The 14,456-nt window shown below is 40.8% G+C and overlaps 1 protein-coding gene across 2 annotated transcripts in view; it reads left to right on the top strand.

Moving 5' to 3' along the window:
• polr3a (polymerase (RNA) III (DNA directed) polypeptide A) overlaps positions 1-14,215 on the top strand; it is a 60,619-nt gene extending 46,404 nt beyond the window's left edge. Inside the window, exons 22-31 of one of the 2 annotated variants that reach the window (XM_078531023.1) lie at positions 143-229; positions 492-574; positions 6,282-6,452; positions 7,278-7,371; positions 9,310-9,402; positions 9,519-9,683; positions 10,277-10,441; positions 12,352-12,483; positions 13,125-13,257; positions 13,387-14,215. In XM_078531023.1, the coding sequence (XP_078387149.1) occupies positions 143-229; positions 492-574; positions 6,282-6,452; positions 7,278-7,371; positions 9,310-9,402; positions 9,519-9,683; positions 10,277-10,441; positions 12,352-12,483; positions 13,125-13,257; positions 13,387-13,535 (1,272 nt within the window). In that variant the 3' untranslated portion in view covers positions 13,536-14,215. The remainder of the gene's footprint in view (positions 1-142; positions 230-491; positions 575-6,281; positions 6,453-7,277; positions 7,372-9,309; positions 9,403-9,518; positions 9,684-10,276; positions 10,442-12,351; positions 12,484-13,124; positions 13,258-13,386) is intronic. The other variant, XM_078531024.1, reaches the window with a different exon arrangement.
• The last annotated feature ends 241 nt before the right edge of the window (positions 14,216-14,456 follow it).

The raw sequence follows: 14,456 nt of genomic DNA, 5'->3' as shown, positions 1-14,456 counted from the left end.
GAACATTCCAGGAATATCTCTGTATTCTAAACCTGCAAAATATGCTCTGATTGGGGAATATATTTTGCTATTCAGCACTCTCAATGATAAATTTCATACAAAATGTTCTGAATATTGAATCTGACTGTTCTATTTTCTTTAGGCAATCAGAAATTTTATCAAGGATTTTTCTGATAAGATCAAGAAAACTAGAGACAAATACGGCATTAATGACAATGGAACTACTGAGGTATTAGATTTAATACTGCATTCTTTAATAAATGTTTATAGTGCATTTGTCAATATGCAGGCAAGAGGAGAATATCTTTCATCTCAATTATGCAATATTTCAAATGCTGAAGTTGCATCTTTGGAATTTTCAGCATTAAGAGAACTGAGTAAAATATTTTTGCTTTGCACTAACGGAGTGTTTTTTACAAATGTGTATGGCTAGATTTTTTAGCCAACCTTCAATTAGTAACTAATTGTTACTTCTTCAATTGTTTCTTTAGCCTCGAGTACTATACCAGTTGGACCGAATTACTCCAACGCAAGTAGACAAATTTCTAGAAACCTGTAGGGACAAGTACATGAGGTGAGAAACAAATGTGCAGGGCTGAGGTTCTGTTTTGGGTGCAAATTTTCACCAATTCACCTTCTAACAATATAGTTTGCATTGCACGCGCTATTTTGTATTAAGTATTCCCTGGGTACAATTGCAACTTTAGCTGCTAAATCTTCTGTTTTGCTTTATTTGAAGAACTTTTTCTTTAAATGTTGAACCATTTTACAGACACAAGCTGATTTTGTAAAAGCTGGCGTATGTTAGAACCATAGAACACTACAGCACAGAAAACAGGCCATTCGGCCCTTCTAGTCTGTGCCGAAATATTATTCCTCTAGTCCCATTGACCTGCACCTAGTCCATAACACCCCAGACCTTTCCCATCCATGTATCTAATTTATTCTTAAAACTTAAGAGTGAGCCCGCATTTACCACGTCAGATGGTAGCTCGTTCCACACTCTCACCACTCTCTGAGTGAAGAAGTTCCCCCTAATGTTCCCCATAAACCGTTCCCCTTTCACCCTAAAGCCATGCCCTCTCGTGTATATTTCTCCTAATCTAAGTGGAAAGAGCCTACTCGCATTTACTCTGTCTATACCCCTCACAATTTTGTAAACTTCTTTCAAATCTCCCCTCATTCTTCTACGCTCCAAGGAATAAAGTCCTAACCTGTTTAATCTTTCACTGTAACTCAACTCCTTAAGACCCGGCAACATCCTAGTAAGTCTTCTGTGCACTCTCTCAATCTTACTGATATCCTTCCTGTAGTTAGGCGACCAGAACTGCACACAATACTCCAAAGTTGGCCTCACCAATGTCTTATACAACCTCACCATAACATCCCAACTCCTATACTTAATACTTTGATTTATGAAGGCCAGTATGCCAAAAGCTTTCTTTACAACCTTGTCTACCTGTGACGCCACTTTCAGGGAATTATGTATCTGAACTCCCAGATCCCTTTGTTCCTCCGCACTCCTCAGTGCCCTACCATTTACTGTGTATGTCCTACCTTGGTTTGACCTTCCAAAATGTAACACCTCACACTTTTCCGCATTAAATTCCATCTGCCATTTTCTGGCCCATTTTTCCAGTTGGTCCAGATCTCGCTGCAAGCTTTGAAAGCCTTCCTCGCTGTCCACAACGCCTCCAATCTTAGTGTCATCAGCAAACTTGCTGATCCAATTCACCACATTATCATCCAAATCATTGATATAGACAACAAACAACAATGGTCCCAGTACAGATCCCTGAGGCACACCACTAGTCACAGACCTCTAGTCTGAGAAGCAATCATCCACTACCACTCTCTGTCTTCTCCCACACAGCCAATTTCGAATCCAGTTTACAACCTCTCCATGGGTACCAAGTGTCTGAACCTTCTGAACTAACCTCCCATGTGGGACCTTGTCAAAGGCCTTACTAAAGTCCATGTAGGCAACATCCACAGCCTTTCCTTCATCTACTTCCTTGGTAACCTCCTCGAAAAACTCTACAAGGTTCGTTAAACACGACCTACCACCCACAAAGCCATGCTGACTATCTTTAATCAGCCCTTGGCTGTCCAAATAATTATATATCCGATCTCTCAGAACACCTTCCAATAATTTACCTACTACTGATGTCAGGCTCACTGGCCTGTAATTACCTGGTTTACTTTTGGAGCCTCTTTTAAACAACAGAACAACATGAGCTACCCTCCAATCCTCTGGCACCTCACCTGTGGCTAAGGACATTTTAAATATTTCTGCCAGGGCCCCTGCAATTTCTACACTAGTCTCCCTCAAGGTCCGAGGGAATATCATGTCAGGCCTGGGGGATTTATCTACCTTTATTCGCTGTAAGGCAGCAAGCACCTCCTCTTTAATCTCTATATGTTCCATGAAACTACTGCTTGTTTCCCTTCCTTCCTTGTACACTATGCCAGTTTCCTGAGTAAATACTGATGCAAAAAAACTGTTTAAGATCTCCCCCATCTCGTGAGGCTCCACACATAGACGGCCACTCTGATCTTCAAGGGGACCAATTGTGTCCCTTACTATCCTTTTACTCTTAATATACTTGTAGAAACCCTTCGGGTTTACCTTCACATTATCTGCCAAAGCAACCTCATGTCTTTTTGCCTTCCTGATTTCCTTTTTTAGTATTTTCTTACACTTTCTATACTCTACAAGTACCTCATTAGCTCCTTGTTGCCTATACCTGCTATACACCTCTCTCTTCTTCTTAGCCAGATCGCCAATATCCCTTGAAAACCAAGGTTCCCTATGCCTGTTAACTTTGCCTTTAATCCTGACAGGAACACGCAAACTCTGCACTCTCAAAATTTCGCCTTTGAATGCCTTCCACTTACTGAACACATCCTTGCCAGAAAACAACTTATGCCAATCCACTCTTCCTAGATCCTTTCTCATTTCCACAAAATTGGCCTTTCTCCAATTTAGAATCTCAACTCGAGGACCAGACCTATCCTTATCCATAATTAACTTAAAACTAATGACATTGTGGTCACTGGACCCAAAATGTTCGCCTACACATACTTCTGTCGCCTGACCTGTCTGGTTCCCTAATAGAAGATCAAGTACTGCATCCTCTCTCGTTGGTACCTCTATATATTGATTTAGAAAACTTTCCTGAACACATTTGACAAACTCCAAGCCATCCAGCCCTTTTACAGTATGGGAGTCCCAGTCAATATGTGGAAAGTTAAAATCTCCTACTATCACAACTTTCTGTTTCTTACATCGGTCTGCTATCTCTCTACAGATTTGCTCCTCCAATTCTCTCTGACTATTGGGCGGTCTATAATACAACCCTATTAGTGTGGTCACACCTTTCCCATTCCTCAGCTCCACCCATATGGCCTCTGTAGACGAGCCCTCCGGGCTATCCTGCTTATGCACAGCTGTAATATTTTCCCTGACTAGTAATGCCACTCCTCCCCCTTTCATCCCTCCCCCTCTATCACGTCTGAAACAACGGAACCCCGGAACATTGAGCTGCCAGTCCTGCCCCACCTGCAACCCATTCTCATTAATAGCAATAATGTCATAATCCCACGTGCCAATCCACGCCCTAAGCTCATCTGCCTTTCCGACAGTACTCCTTGCATTGAAATAGATGCACCTGAGAACATTTCTATCAGGTACGGACCCTTGATTTCTGTCTATACATGCATTCCTCGCTTGACCTTTATCCTCCTCCACCTCACTATCTGCTCTAACACTCTGGTTCCCCTCCCCCTGCAAATCTAGTTTAAATGCCCCGGAGCAGCACTAGCAAACCTACCCGCAAGGATGTTAGTCCCCCTCCAGTTCAGATGCAAACCGTCCCGTCAGAACAGGTCCCACCTTCCCTGGAACAGAGCCCAATTGTCAAGAAACATGAAGCCCTCCCTCCTGCACCATCTCCTTAGCCACGTATTTAGCTGCATTATCCTCCTATTTCTAGCCTCACTAGCACGTGGCACGGGTAGCACTCCTGAGATCGTAACCCTGGAGGTCCTGTCCTTCAACTTTGCACCTAACTCCCTAAACTCTCTTTGCAGGACCTCCTCCTCCTTCCTATCTACGTCATTGGTCCCTACATGGACCACGACATCTGGCTGCTCACCCTCCCTCCTGAGAATACTGAGAACTCGATCCGAGATATCGCGGACCCTGTCACCAGGGAGGCAACAGACCATCCGGGATTCTCGATCTCTCCCACAGAACCTCCTATCTGTCCCCCTAACTGTCGAATCCCCTATCACTACTGCTCTCCTCTTTCCCCTTCCTCCTATCTGAGCTGAGGGTCCAACCTCGGTGCCAGAGACGCGACCACTACAACTTGTCCCTGGTAGGTCGTCCCCACCAACAGTATCCAAAACGGTATACCTATTGTTGATGGGAACGGCCACAGGGGTGCTCTGCTCTTTCTGTCTATTCCCCTTCCCTCTCCTGACATTCACCCAGCTACCTGCCTCCTGACTTTTAGGGGTGACTGTCTCCCTGAAACTCCTGTCTATTACTGCCTCTGCCTCCCATATGATCCGAAGTTCATCCAGCTCCAGCTCCAGTTCCCTAACTCGGCTTCTCAGGAGCTGCAGCTGGATGCACCTTTTGCAGGTGTAGTCATCAGGGACAATTGTGCTGTCCCAGACTTCCCACATGCTGCATTCGGAGCACTCAACTGCCCCAACAGCTGCCTCCATTACCTACTCCTAATTTAATTAAAGGACTTTACCCGGCCCTACCCCACTGGGAGCAAGCTCGTACTCAGCCTCTGCTCGCCTAAGCCTCTCGAGCCAAAGCCGCAAAGCTCCACTCCTTCACTGGGCCACTCGCTCACTGGCCGCTCACAGGCTGGCTGCTCCTCTTCAGCTTCCCCTCCTTCTACTTTCAATCTCCGCACTCTTTTTCAACTGACCTGCCTTCAAGATCCGCGCTCTTTTTCAAATGTTGAGTGCAAGAGTCCTTCTCCTCGATTCCCTCCTGAGTCGTGGTGACTGCGCTGACTTCTCCCAGAATGCTTCAGTCACTTCTCACCAGCGCCCTCTGTTGGATGCCCTTCATCCTGTTGTCCTGTTACATAAACTGCCCAAAGGCAGGAGCAGTCCTTTTTCAAACGAGTTCTTTCATTTTGTAATTTTGAGGATTTGAACCCACAACCTCCCTAACTTGGAGGTGAGAGTACTACCACTGAGCCAAGGCCAACACCGTAAACTTACTTTTCAGCCTAAGCAATTTAATTCTGATTCAGATTCAACTGTAAACTTTACTATTTGATCAAAAGTGTGCATACCAGTTAGACCCTGCAGAGAATTGTATCAGATGTGAAATCTGTTTTGTGGGGAAGTTTTGTGTTGTGTGGAAATAGGATGTGTTCTGCGATGGCCTTACTAGCTAGAATTGATAATTTATCATCCAAGGTAAGGTTATGATTATGTAGGGTGTGTGTCTGAAGTTGTCATGGATAAGTGGAGTTTATATTACCACCAGCAAATAGAGCACAAACCTCTAAGAAAGATTGGGCAGTCTTCACAAGCACTTTAGATGTTAAGCACAATACCTTTTTTTTCAATAACTTCTGTTTTTAACCCTGAGCAATGGAATTCTGTTGTATATAGTAGGGATGAAAGATTTCAGTTACATTAGAAGACCAGAGAAATAAAGGATGCTGTACTTAGAACAGAAAAGATGAAGGAGTTATTCAGTGTTCAAAGACTTGGAAGGGCTTTGGTCAAGCTAATAAGAAGAAACTACTTCTGGTGGCAGAAGTTTCAGTAACCATAGGACACATGCTCAAGGTGATTCCAAAAGAACCAGAAGCAAACTGCAGAAATATATTGTTTTATGTATGAGTTGTTCTGATCTGGAATGCACAGCCCGACAGGGTGGTAGAAGTGAATTCAGTGGGCCAAATGGCCACTTCCTGTGTTTATTATTCTGTAGACCAGAACAGAAATGACTGCCACATTAAATAGAGCGTGAGACTGAATGTGAATCAGTTTATTTCGGGTCAAACCTTACAACAAAATCTGATCAGACAAAACTATCTCTGGAAACAGTTATCTACTTCTGATCACACTTTTAGCTTTATTGTTCTGTGTTGATAAATTGAAACCTCGAGCATATTTAAAAAAAAGATAGTATTTGGACTTTGCCAAGAGTTTAATCATTTATCAGAAGTCACTGTTATATTTATTATGATCGTTTGCATATTTATCCTGATCTCTTTGAAATTTGCCCCCTTAAGAGCGCAGATGGAGCCAGGTTCTGCTGTTGGTGCCTTGTGTGCACAGAGTATAGGAGAGCCAGGCACACAGATGACCTTGAAGACTTTCCACTTTGCTGGTGTAGCTTCCATGAATATTACTCTGGGTGTACCCAGAATAAAAGAAATTATTAATGCATCAAAATCTATAAGGTAAATCTAAATATGATTGTGTTTCGCTGCAAGGTTTTAGTTATAATATGTTGAGGGCTAGTCTTAATTTTAAATCGGCTTCTATTCAAGTTTTTAAATTACAGTTAATATCAACTGGTACTCCATGAGGATGATTTGTCATCCATTTACAACTCTTTTTTTTTAAACATGGCTCACTCAAACCGAATATAATTTAAAAAGCTAATCATTGATTTTGTTCTGTCCATTTTCTCCTGCATGGATATTTATTCCTACACAACTTCATTTTCAGGTTTGCAGGAGAGAGGTTAAGGGATAGGGAAAAGATGAGGGCAAGATGGGAGTCAGAATGTTCTAGTTGTGGATTAATGCATGGAACTCTGGATGTGGCCCTCATTTCAGCCAAAAGAACGATCTAGACAGAGGAGCAAGTCAATGCCTGTACTATATCTGCCAGCTTAGTCAAGAATTGCCAGAACTTCCCCACTTAAACTAAGCAAGTTCAAGTGACTGTCAGTTCCTCAGATTCAATATATACATTTCCTAAAAGGTAGTCAATTGTTGCATTGCTTTAAATTCCAGACTACTATCTCTTTATAAATATTCAGACATTTTGCTGAAGCTTTTCGTCTTGCACTCATCAGGTCAATCACAAGAATACCAATGTCCTGATGAATGCAAGATGAAAAGCTTCAACGCAATGTCTTTTTCAGCAATACTCAAGTTCTTTACTACCAAACGACCATTTATATATAATTACTTGATCATGGGTAAGTTTTTTTTTCCATATTTTCTTCAACTAGCTGAATTCAAAACATGTAGTTAACCTGTTAATTTATTTTGCAGCACCCCAATTATTACAGCACATCTTGATCAGGATGATGATGCTGACTTTGCTCGACTGGTAAAAGGAAGAATTGAAAAGACCCTGCTAGGAGAAGTAGGTCAATCTCTATAATCAATTGAAAACATGCACTATTCAGGTTAAATTCTCATTCACCTGCATTCTTGCCAGCATATGCAGCAGTTGGTTTGGAATGATAAGTTTCTATCTGTAAAATTATAATACTGTGATAAAGCACCAGGCATTCTGTGTAATCCTTTGCAGTACTACAGGATGCCCCTTAATCATGGCCACAATAACCTTCACCTGAGAGAACTACCTAGCTGCTAAAACGCCAGAGGCATTCTACACACTCAAATGCACTACTGATGAAAAGTGAGAAGATTGCAGCACCCTCATTTAGACATCTTGTTCAATTAAGGTTTGTTAAGGTGAAATGGATTTGATCGCCCATGATGTTGTTTCCTAAAAAGCAAAGAACCTAGATCTCCAGGATGATAAAAGGCTATTTTATTGATCGGAGTCATCCTTCCAGTGCATTGCCAAGTGCTGTCATTAATACTCAAATTACTAATGGCTGTCTTGTCTGTTTGGGTTGTTGTCAGGCTATTTGGATCACCGATGAGAACTTCTGAAATGGTGGTCTCTCAGTTGCAGAGTTAAAAAAATCACATCATAAGTTGAGTTGGTTGCATCTGTGATGTAATTGGGTCAACCTTTACATGCTTGAGAAATGGTTCACAAGCCTCCTGTGTAAATATTATTTCAATAGTTGCCATTCCTACAAGGCTCCTGCTTCTGACATGGGTAAATTAATTATAGTATTGGGGTTTATTTCAACAACATAGTGAGCGTAGGAATTTTTTGTAAAGACCCTGGAATTACCCAGAGCTGTTGATAGTATAGGGCTAAATTATTCAGATGGTTTCTGCTTGCACTGCCTTGTTCAAAGACCCTGGCAGAAAATTATACCGTGGCCACCAGTCAAAATCAATTTGATTTGATGCCAGGTTTAAACATTGAACTGTTACTTCATGCACTATGAGCAGGTCAGAATATTCACAATAACTTGGCAACAGCCTTGAGGGCAAACCAGACTATTTGCAAACTTGGTGTCATATTTGACCTCAAGTTAAGTTCTGACCACACATCCAGGCTATCCTAAGACTGCTTATTTCCATTTCTGTAACATCGCTGGACTCCACCCATGCTTCAACTCATCTGTTGCTGAATCCCTCATCCATGCCTTTGATGCCACTAGCCTAGACTATTCCAGCATGCTTCTGGCTGGCCTCCTATATCCTATATTCTAAACTTGAGTGGAAGAAACTTGGATAACATCATATCCAAACTTGCACCAAGTCCTGTTCGCCTATTGCCCTTGTGCTCGCTGACGTACATTGGTTGCCAATAAAGCAATGCCTCAATTTTAGAATTCCCTTCCTTGTTTACAAATCCCTTGTCCCTCCCTATCTGTAATCTCCTCGAGCCCTAGAACCCTCTGAGAAATCTGCATAATTCTGGCCACTTGAGCATCTCCAATTTTAATTGCTTCATTGTTGACAACATGCCTTCAGGTGCCCAGGCCCTAAGCTATGAAATTCCTTCCTGAAATCTCTCCACCTCTCTACTTCTCTTTCCTTCTTTAAACCTACCTGTTTAAACCTAGCTTTTGACCATCTGCCTTAATATCACTTTACGTGTCTCGGCATTTTACTCTATAATGCCCCTGTGAAGCACCTTGGTAAGTTTTATTGCATTAAGTATAAGTTACTTGAGCTTTGAAGCAGCAGGTTGTGTGTAAGCGGGAAAGTTGGGGATAGTGTCAGATTGTCCATGCACCTGTGAAGACATACCTAAACTGGGGAGACTAATAAAAACAAAAACATCTGCTTCTTGGTGGAACTGATTTAGTTTATTGGAAGCAGTTTATGGAATGCAAGAGACTTGATCTGCGTTAACTGAAATATGTAACTAGATGCAAGCCTTTTTATTTTAATTAGTCTAAATTATTCTAATTTACTCATCTTACAGATTTCAGAATATATTGAAGAAGTTTTCCTGCCCGATGACTGCTTCATTCTCATCAAGCTCTCCCTGGAAAGAATCAGACTCCTCAGACTAGAGGTAAATAGGGAATGCACTGGGATCACCCCTCTCTTTCAGAAAGCTTTCTTACCTCCACTTCTTTCCTAGAGACAATGATTAAGGAAGTAATTTTATTCTGACATCCTGATTTCAAGGTGAATGCAGAAACTGTGAGGTACTCTATCTGCACATCAAAACTACGAGTGAAACCAGGCGATGTTGCAGTTCATGGTGAAGCAGTCGTGTGTGTCACGCCGCGAGAAAATAGCAAAAGTTCAATGTATTATGTTCTTCAATATCTGAAAGAGGAGCTGCCAAAGGTAAGATTGATTGAAAGGCTGAACATCAGCTACTGATATGAATAAGGTGAAATAAAGAGTTAGAAATGTACAGCACGCATCTGCAAAGAGAATAGATGTTAACTTTTTGGATGTAGCTGCTTTATCACCCTGTATAAGATCAAACAAAACTAAGAAAGAGAAGCAAATTTGTAAGTAGGCATGAAGTGTACCTTGCTGTTATAGGAACTAAAAGAAGTAACTAAACGATGTTGGAGAGAAAAGGCTCTCTAGTGTTGCACTGTTTTCAGACGGGCCCAGAGCAGTCAGTAACACAATGGGGAGATATAATGTTAGCCAGCAATCAGTAGGGTAGCAAAATGGTAGCGGGAGCTGGCACAGATGTGATGGGCTGAATGGCCTCCTGTGCTGTAACCGTATTTAGTTCAATATGTGGGAAAGAAGTTCCTGCTCTTTGGTCAAATTCCATAATTTTTTGTGTCATTTGACCATGCTGGAATTGTTGTTTGGAGCAGTGTCTTCAGCATTTAAACTGGTTTCTGTGCCTCACTCATCTTTTTTAAATGTATGGCTCAGCATGGGAGAGTCCAGCTAACGAAATTGAAATGTTTCAGATTGTTGTACAGGGTATTCCAGAAGTCTCCAGGGCTGTTATTCATATTGATGAGCAAGGTGGAAAAGAGAAGTACAAGCTGTTAGTGGAAGGTGACAATTTGCGTGCTGTCATGGCAACTCATGGAGTCAAAGGAACACACACAACATCAAATAATACTTATGAGGTAATATACTTCCCACTTTATTCCTTAGAAAATATACTAATACTATCTGTCTTGCTGTATGCATCTATACACACTTGCAGATGTTAGTCCTATGGCCTTTGCAAATGATAGTTCTCGGTGCTGGGAAAAGATCCAGAAGGATTTTGGAGTGACTTCTGTTTGTGGGATCTGTGTTCTCTCCTGTGTGGAACCTTCTGTCCATCAGTCAGTGTCTTCCTGTTGACCTGACAGATCACACGTTCATTTTATGGGAATCACAGACACATAGTTGTGTCCTATCATCCCATGTCACCACTTTGGGGCACTGATTTGCTGTGACACTTGGCTACCTGGCCAAGTTCCTGTGGGGAGGCTTAGTCAGACACGGGATTAATTATCTATCAAAATAACTGATAAAAGAATGTGTGACGAAATAATGAAAACCTGGCCCAACAAATGTACTATCACAGTCACATTATAACTGAGTCAATCATTTACATTCAGTAAGTTGAGAAATACATGATGGTTAGCGGTATGATAAAAGGCTACGATGCCCTCAAGAGTTTCAGAAGAACACTTCAGTGTAATAGTTTACTAAGTGCAACAATGTTGAGCTATCTTTGGAGCAGTTTTTTTTCGATGTCTGAGCTCTTTTTTCCAAGTTGTTATTGAATTTAACTTTTCAGAGTTGTTCCAGTAGAGTTTTACCACCACAGTTCATATCTCATCACTACTGTCATTATACCTCTCCATAACATTGATATAATATCAATATTCTAGTTGGATCAACTGACCAGACCAGGGGGTGTTCGTCTGAATATTTGTCTGTAGATATATGATATCTCTTTGGTTAGGCAGGTCAATGATAGATGAATTTCAATACAAGTCAATGTAAGGCATTGTTTGAAAAATGGATATCACAAGCAGGTATGAACAGTGCAGAAATAATGAATTATGGAACAGAAGGAAGTGAGGGAATGACTGTAAATTCAGCAATTATCATGTCACATTGCTGTCAGGCAGCAGCAACAAATGTTTTAGTTATATTGTTAGGTCAATTCAATATAAATCTAAAAATAGCTGCTAAAACATGAACTTAAAGCCAAAAAGTTTAAAAAAAACCTTTGGTCAGACCAGACCAAATCTTAAACACTGTTCAGTTTTGGAGCTCAAGGCACACACAGATCAACCTGTTGTGTTTCCTAGCAAGCAGATTTGATTGGTGGTGAAATACTGACGAAACTGGGGTTGGTTTTACCCTTGAAAGGAAGCAATTTAAAAAGGCCTTACTAGTTTAACATATTAAATGGCATAAATGAGATTAATCCAGAGCCATATTTGAGGGTATACCCCAGGATACACTGGAAGACATTTGTTAGAAGTAGTAAGAGGAAAGTTTGCAGCAAATGTCAGAAATGACTCATGTAGAGTTTTTGAACCTCGTGAATGATTTACCTTGTATAGCGGAGGTGAAAGCCTTATTCAGCATTCGGTAAGATGATTTGAATGGGTCTTTTTCTGCATGAGTAAGCTAAAATAGTGATCTCCCTCATTTACGACCATGTTTGTAACACAGAACTTTTCTTATAGATAGCAGGAAAAACGCAACCCTCTGATTCTTTCTATAGCCCATGGCAATATTTGTGTATGATATTTACGTGCTTGTGTAAGAAGGATTTTTTTCCTATTGCGCTCTGAATAATTATTGGTGCTGCTCACTCACACAAGCCTTCTTCAAAGGTGAGGCTGAATAAACCAATAGATTTCATCACAATTATCTTTTGCATAACCTTCCATTCTCTGTTGATGTAATGGACCGTGTTCGGATTGACCCATCTTTCCAGTTGTTCCAGCTAGCAGCTTGCTTGAAAATGTTTTGAAAAGTAGAAATGTTGACTTTTTTTAAGTTCTTGTGTTGAAATTGTTTGCAGGTAGAGAAGACATTGGGTATTGAAGGAGCTCGATCCACCATCATCCATGAGATCCAATATACAATGAAAAATCACGGCATGAGCATCGACAGGAGACATGTTATGCTTTTGTCAGACCTGATGACGTACAAGGTTAGAATCTGTAGCTCCCAGAACAAGAAGCATTCACTGCAGAACAATTATTTTTAGTCCACTCAGCCGCAGACCGGGTGGTCTGGCTAGAAACAGCCTTGTCTGGTGCCTTTTGGCTGTTCCCAGAATTGCCAAGAGCAGCAAAGGCAAAAAAAGGTGCTTTGCCTGTGACTCGAGAAGTTATCAGTAGATTGGATTTCAATAGCCCCTGCCTGCCCCAAACAGATGTTGAGATGCAATATGCACATAGCTATCCTTTACTGCAAAGTTCAAGCATTGTAATGGAAGGATACATTTTAGGGATGTGCCCAGCTTTGCCTTAAAGCAGTATGAGGAGATAAATAAATCTCTAAAACAGAGGTAAAATTTTCTTTGTCCTTTAAAATACTTCATTTTAAAATCATTCCATTTTACCTTATTGGTGTTTATGTAACGCACACTCAACTCGTTCGCTTGGTTCCCCCGCATCCCCTTCCCAAGATAAGGATCTGTAGCCATTTCCAAAATTATTTGAAGAAATGTTTAGTTTTCACATTTGCAATTTTGAACATTTGTCTCTGTATGTTAAACCAGAATTAAGTTGCAAACCATTTAATGCTGGGTTAAATGTATGTCCCATTATACTGTCTTGAACTGTGCAGGGTGAAGTATTGGGAATAACCCGGTTTGGCTTGGCAAAAATGAAGGAAAGTGTTCTGATGTTGGCCTCGTTTGAGAAAACTGCAGATCATCTCTTTGATGCTGCATACTTTGGACAGACGGACTCAGTCTGTGGTAAGTTAGCCCTGTAGTTTTGGAGCTTAATTTTATTGATTAATACCGTGACTATTACTTCAATCTTCATTCTCTGTGCTTCTAACAACTTCCATCCCACTCACTGACTTCTTCCCTTTGTCTCTAAAGGTGTGTCAGAGTGCATTATCATGGGAATTCCAATGAACATAGGAACAGGACTTTTCAAACTTCTTCACAAAGCTGACAAGGACCCAGACCCACCAAAGAGACCATTAATATTTGATAGTACTGAATTTCATATCCCAGTAGTTACGTAGCAGGAAACGCATGGACCATAGAATCTTATTTGGCATGATAGAGTGATGGCATTCTGTCAGTTTTGTTTCACAAGAGGGCTTGGAATTTCCTGCAGCTGTTGGTTTATCAAGAGTACACACCAAACACTTGGGAACTAGCTAACAATGAACATCATGCAACACAAAAATTGTTGCAGTACAAAAAAGAGACTTGGTGAAAGGATGTATTTTGAGTGGCTGCTAAAACATACTACTTCAGTGAGAAAAACGTTTTTTTTAAATCATGACCATGGCTTTCCCATGGGCGTGAGAGTTTATTAATGGTATTTATAAATTTAAATGTTCAGGTTATCAAGGATTGAAAATAACACTTGATAGGACTGAGAGTAGATTGAATTAGTAAATGGGCATAACTGTATTCTATTTTAAGTTTCTACAGTTGAAATCTGGGCAGATTATGATGCTAACTGACCGTTACTTTTTGTGGAATTCATCAAGATTAACATTATGATGTAATTATGTAATGAATATGTTACCACCAATCAGTATCGTTACTGCACTGAAATGTCAGCACATGCAACTTAATCTTTACTTTGACTGGGTGTAGCCAGATTTTAAAGGAGCATTTGGGAAGTGCTGGTCATGTAACGAGGTCATGCTCTTCATGCGAATAAAGGCATTCTGTTTTTTTTTAAACATCATGATATTTTGTATTGCTGTAATTTGCAACAGAAATGACAATTGTAGCTGCAAAGTGCCATTTTGGAATTGCAACATAATGGATTTACTACCGCAAAGAAAATCCCCTTCAGCTTGCGCATTAAAAATACATGATCTGTCCTGGTTGAGAGGAGGAAGGGAATCACTTGATGCACAAGCTGTCTGTAAGAAAGTCTCACCACAAGTCAATTACTTTCAGCTCTTTTCCCTCTTCCTCAGTTA

Source organism: Cetorhinus maximus, chromosome 27, assembly GCF_964194155.1.
Source record: "Cetorhinus maximus chromosome 27, sCetMax3.hap1.1, whole genome shotgun sequence".
NCBI classification, from domain to species: Eukaryota; Metazoa; Chordata; class Chondrichthyes; order Lamniformes; family Cetorhinidae; genus Cetorhinus; species Cetorhinus maximus.
The sequence above is the reverse complement of the archived record's forward strand: the minus strand, read 5'-3'. Positions and strand labels throughout refer to the sequence as shown.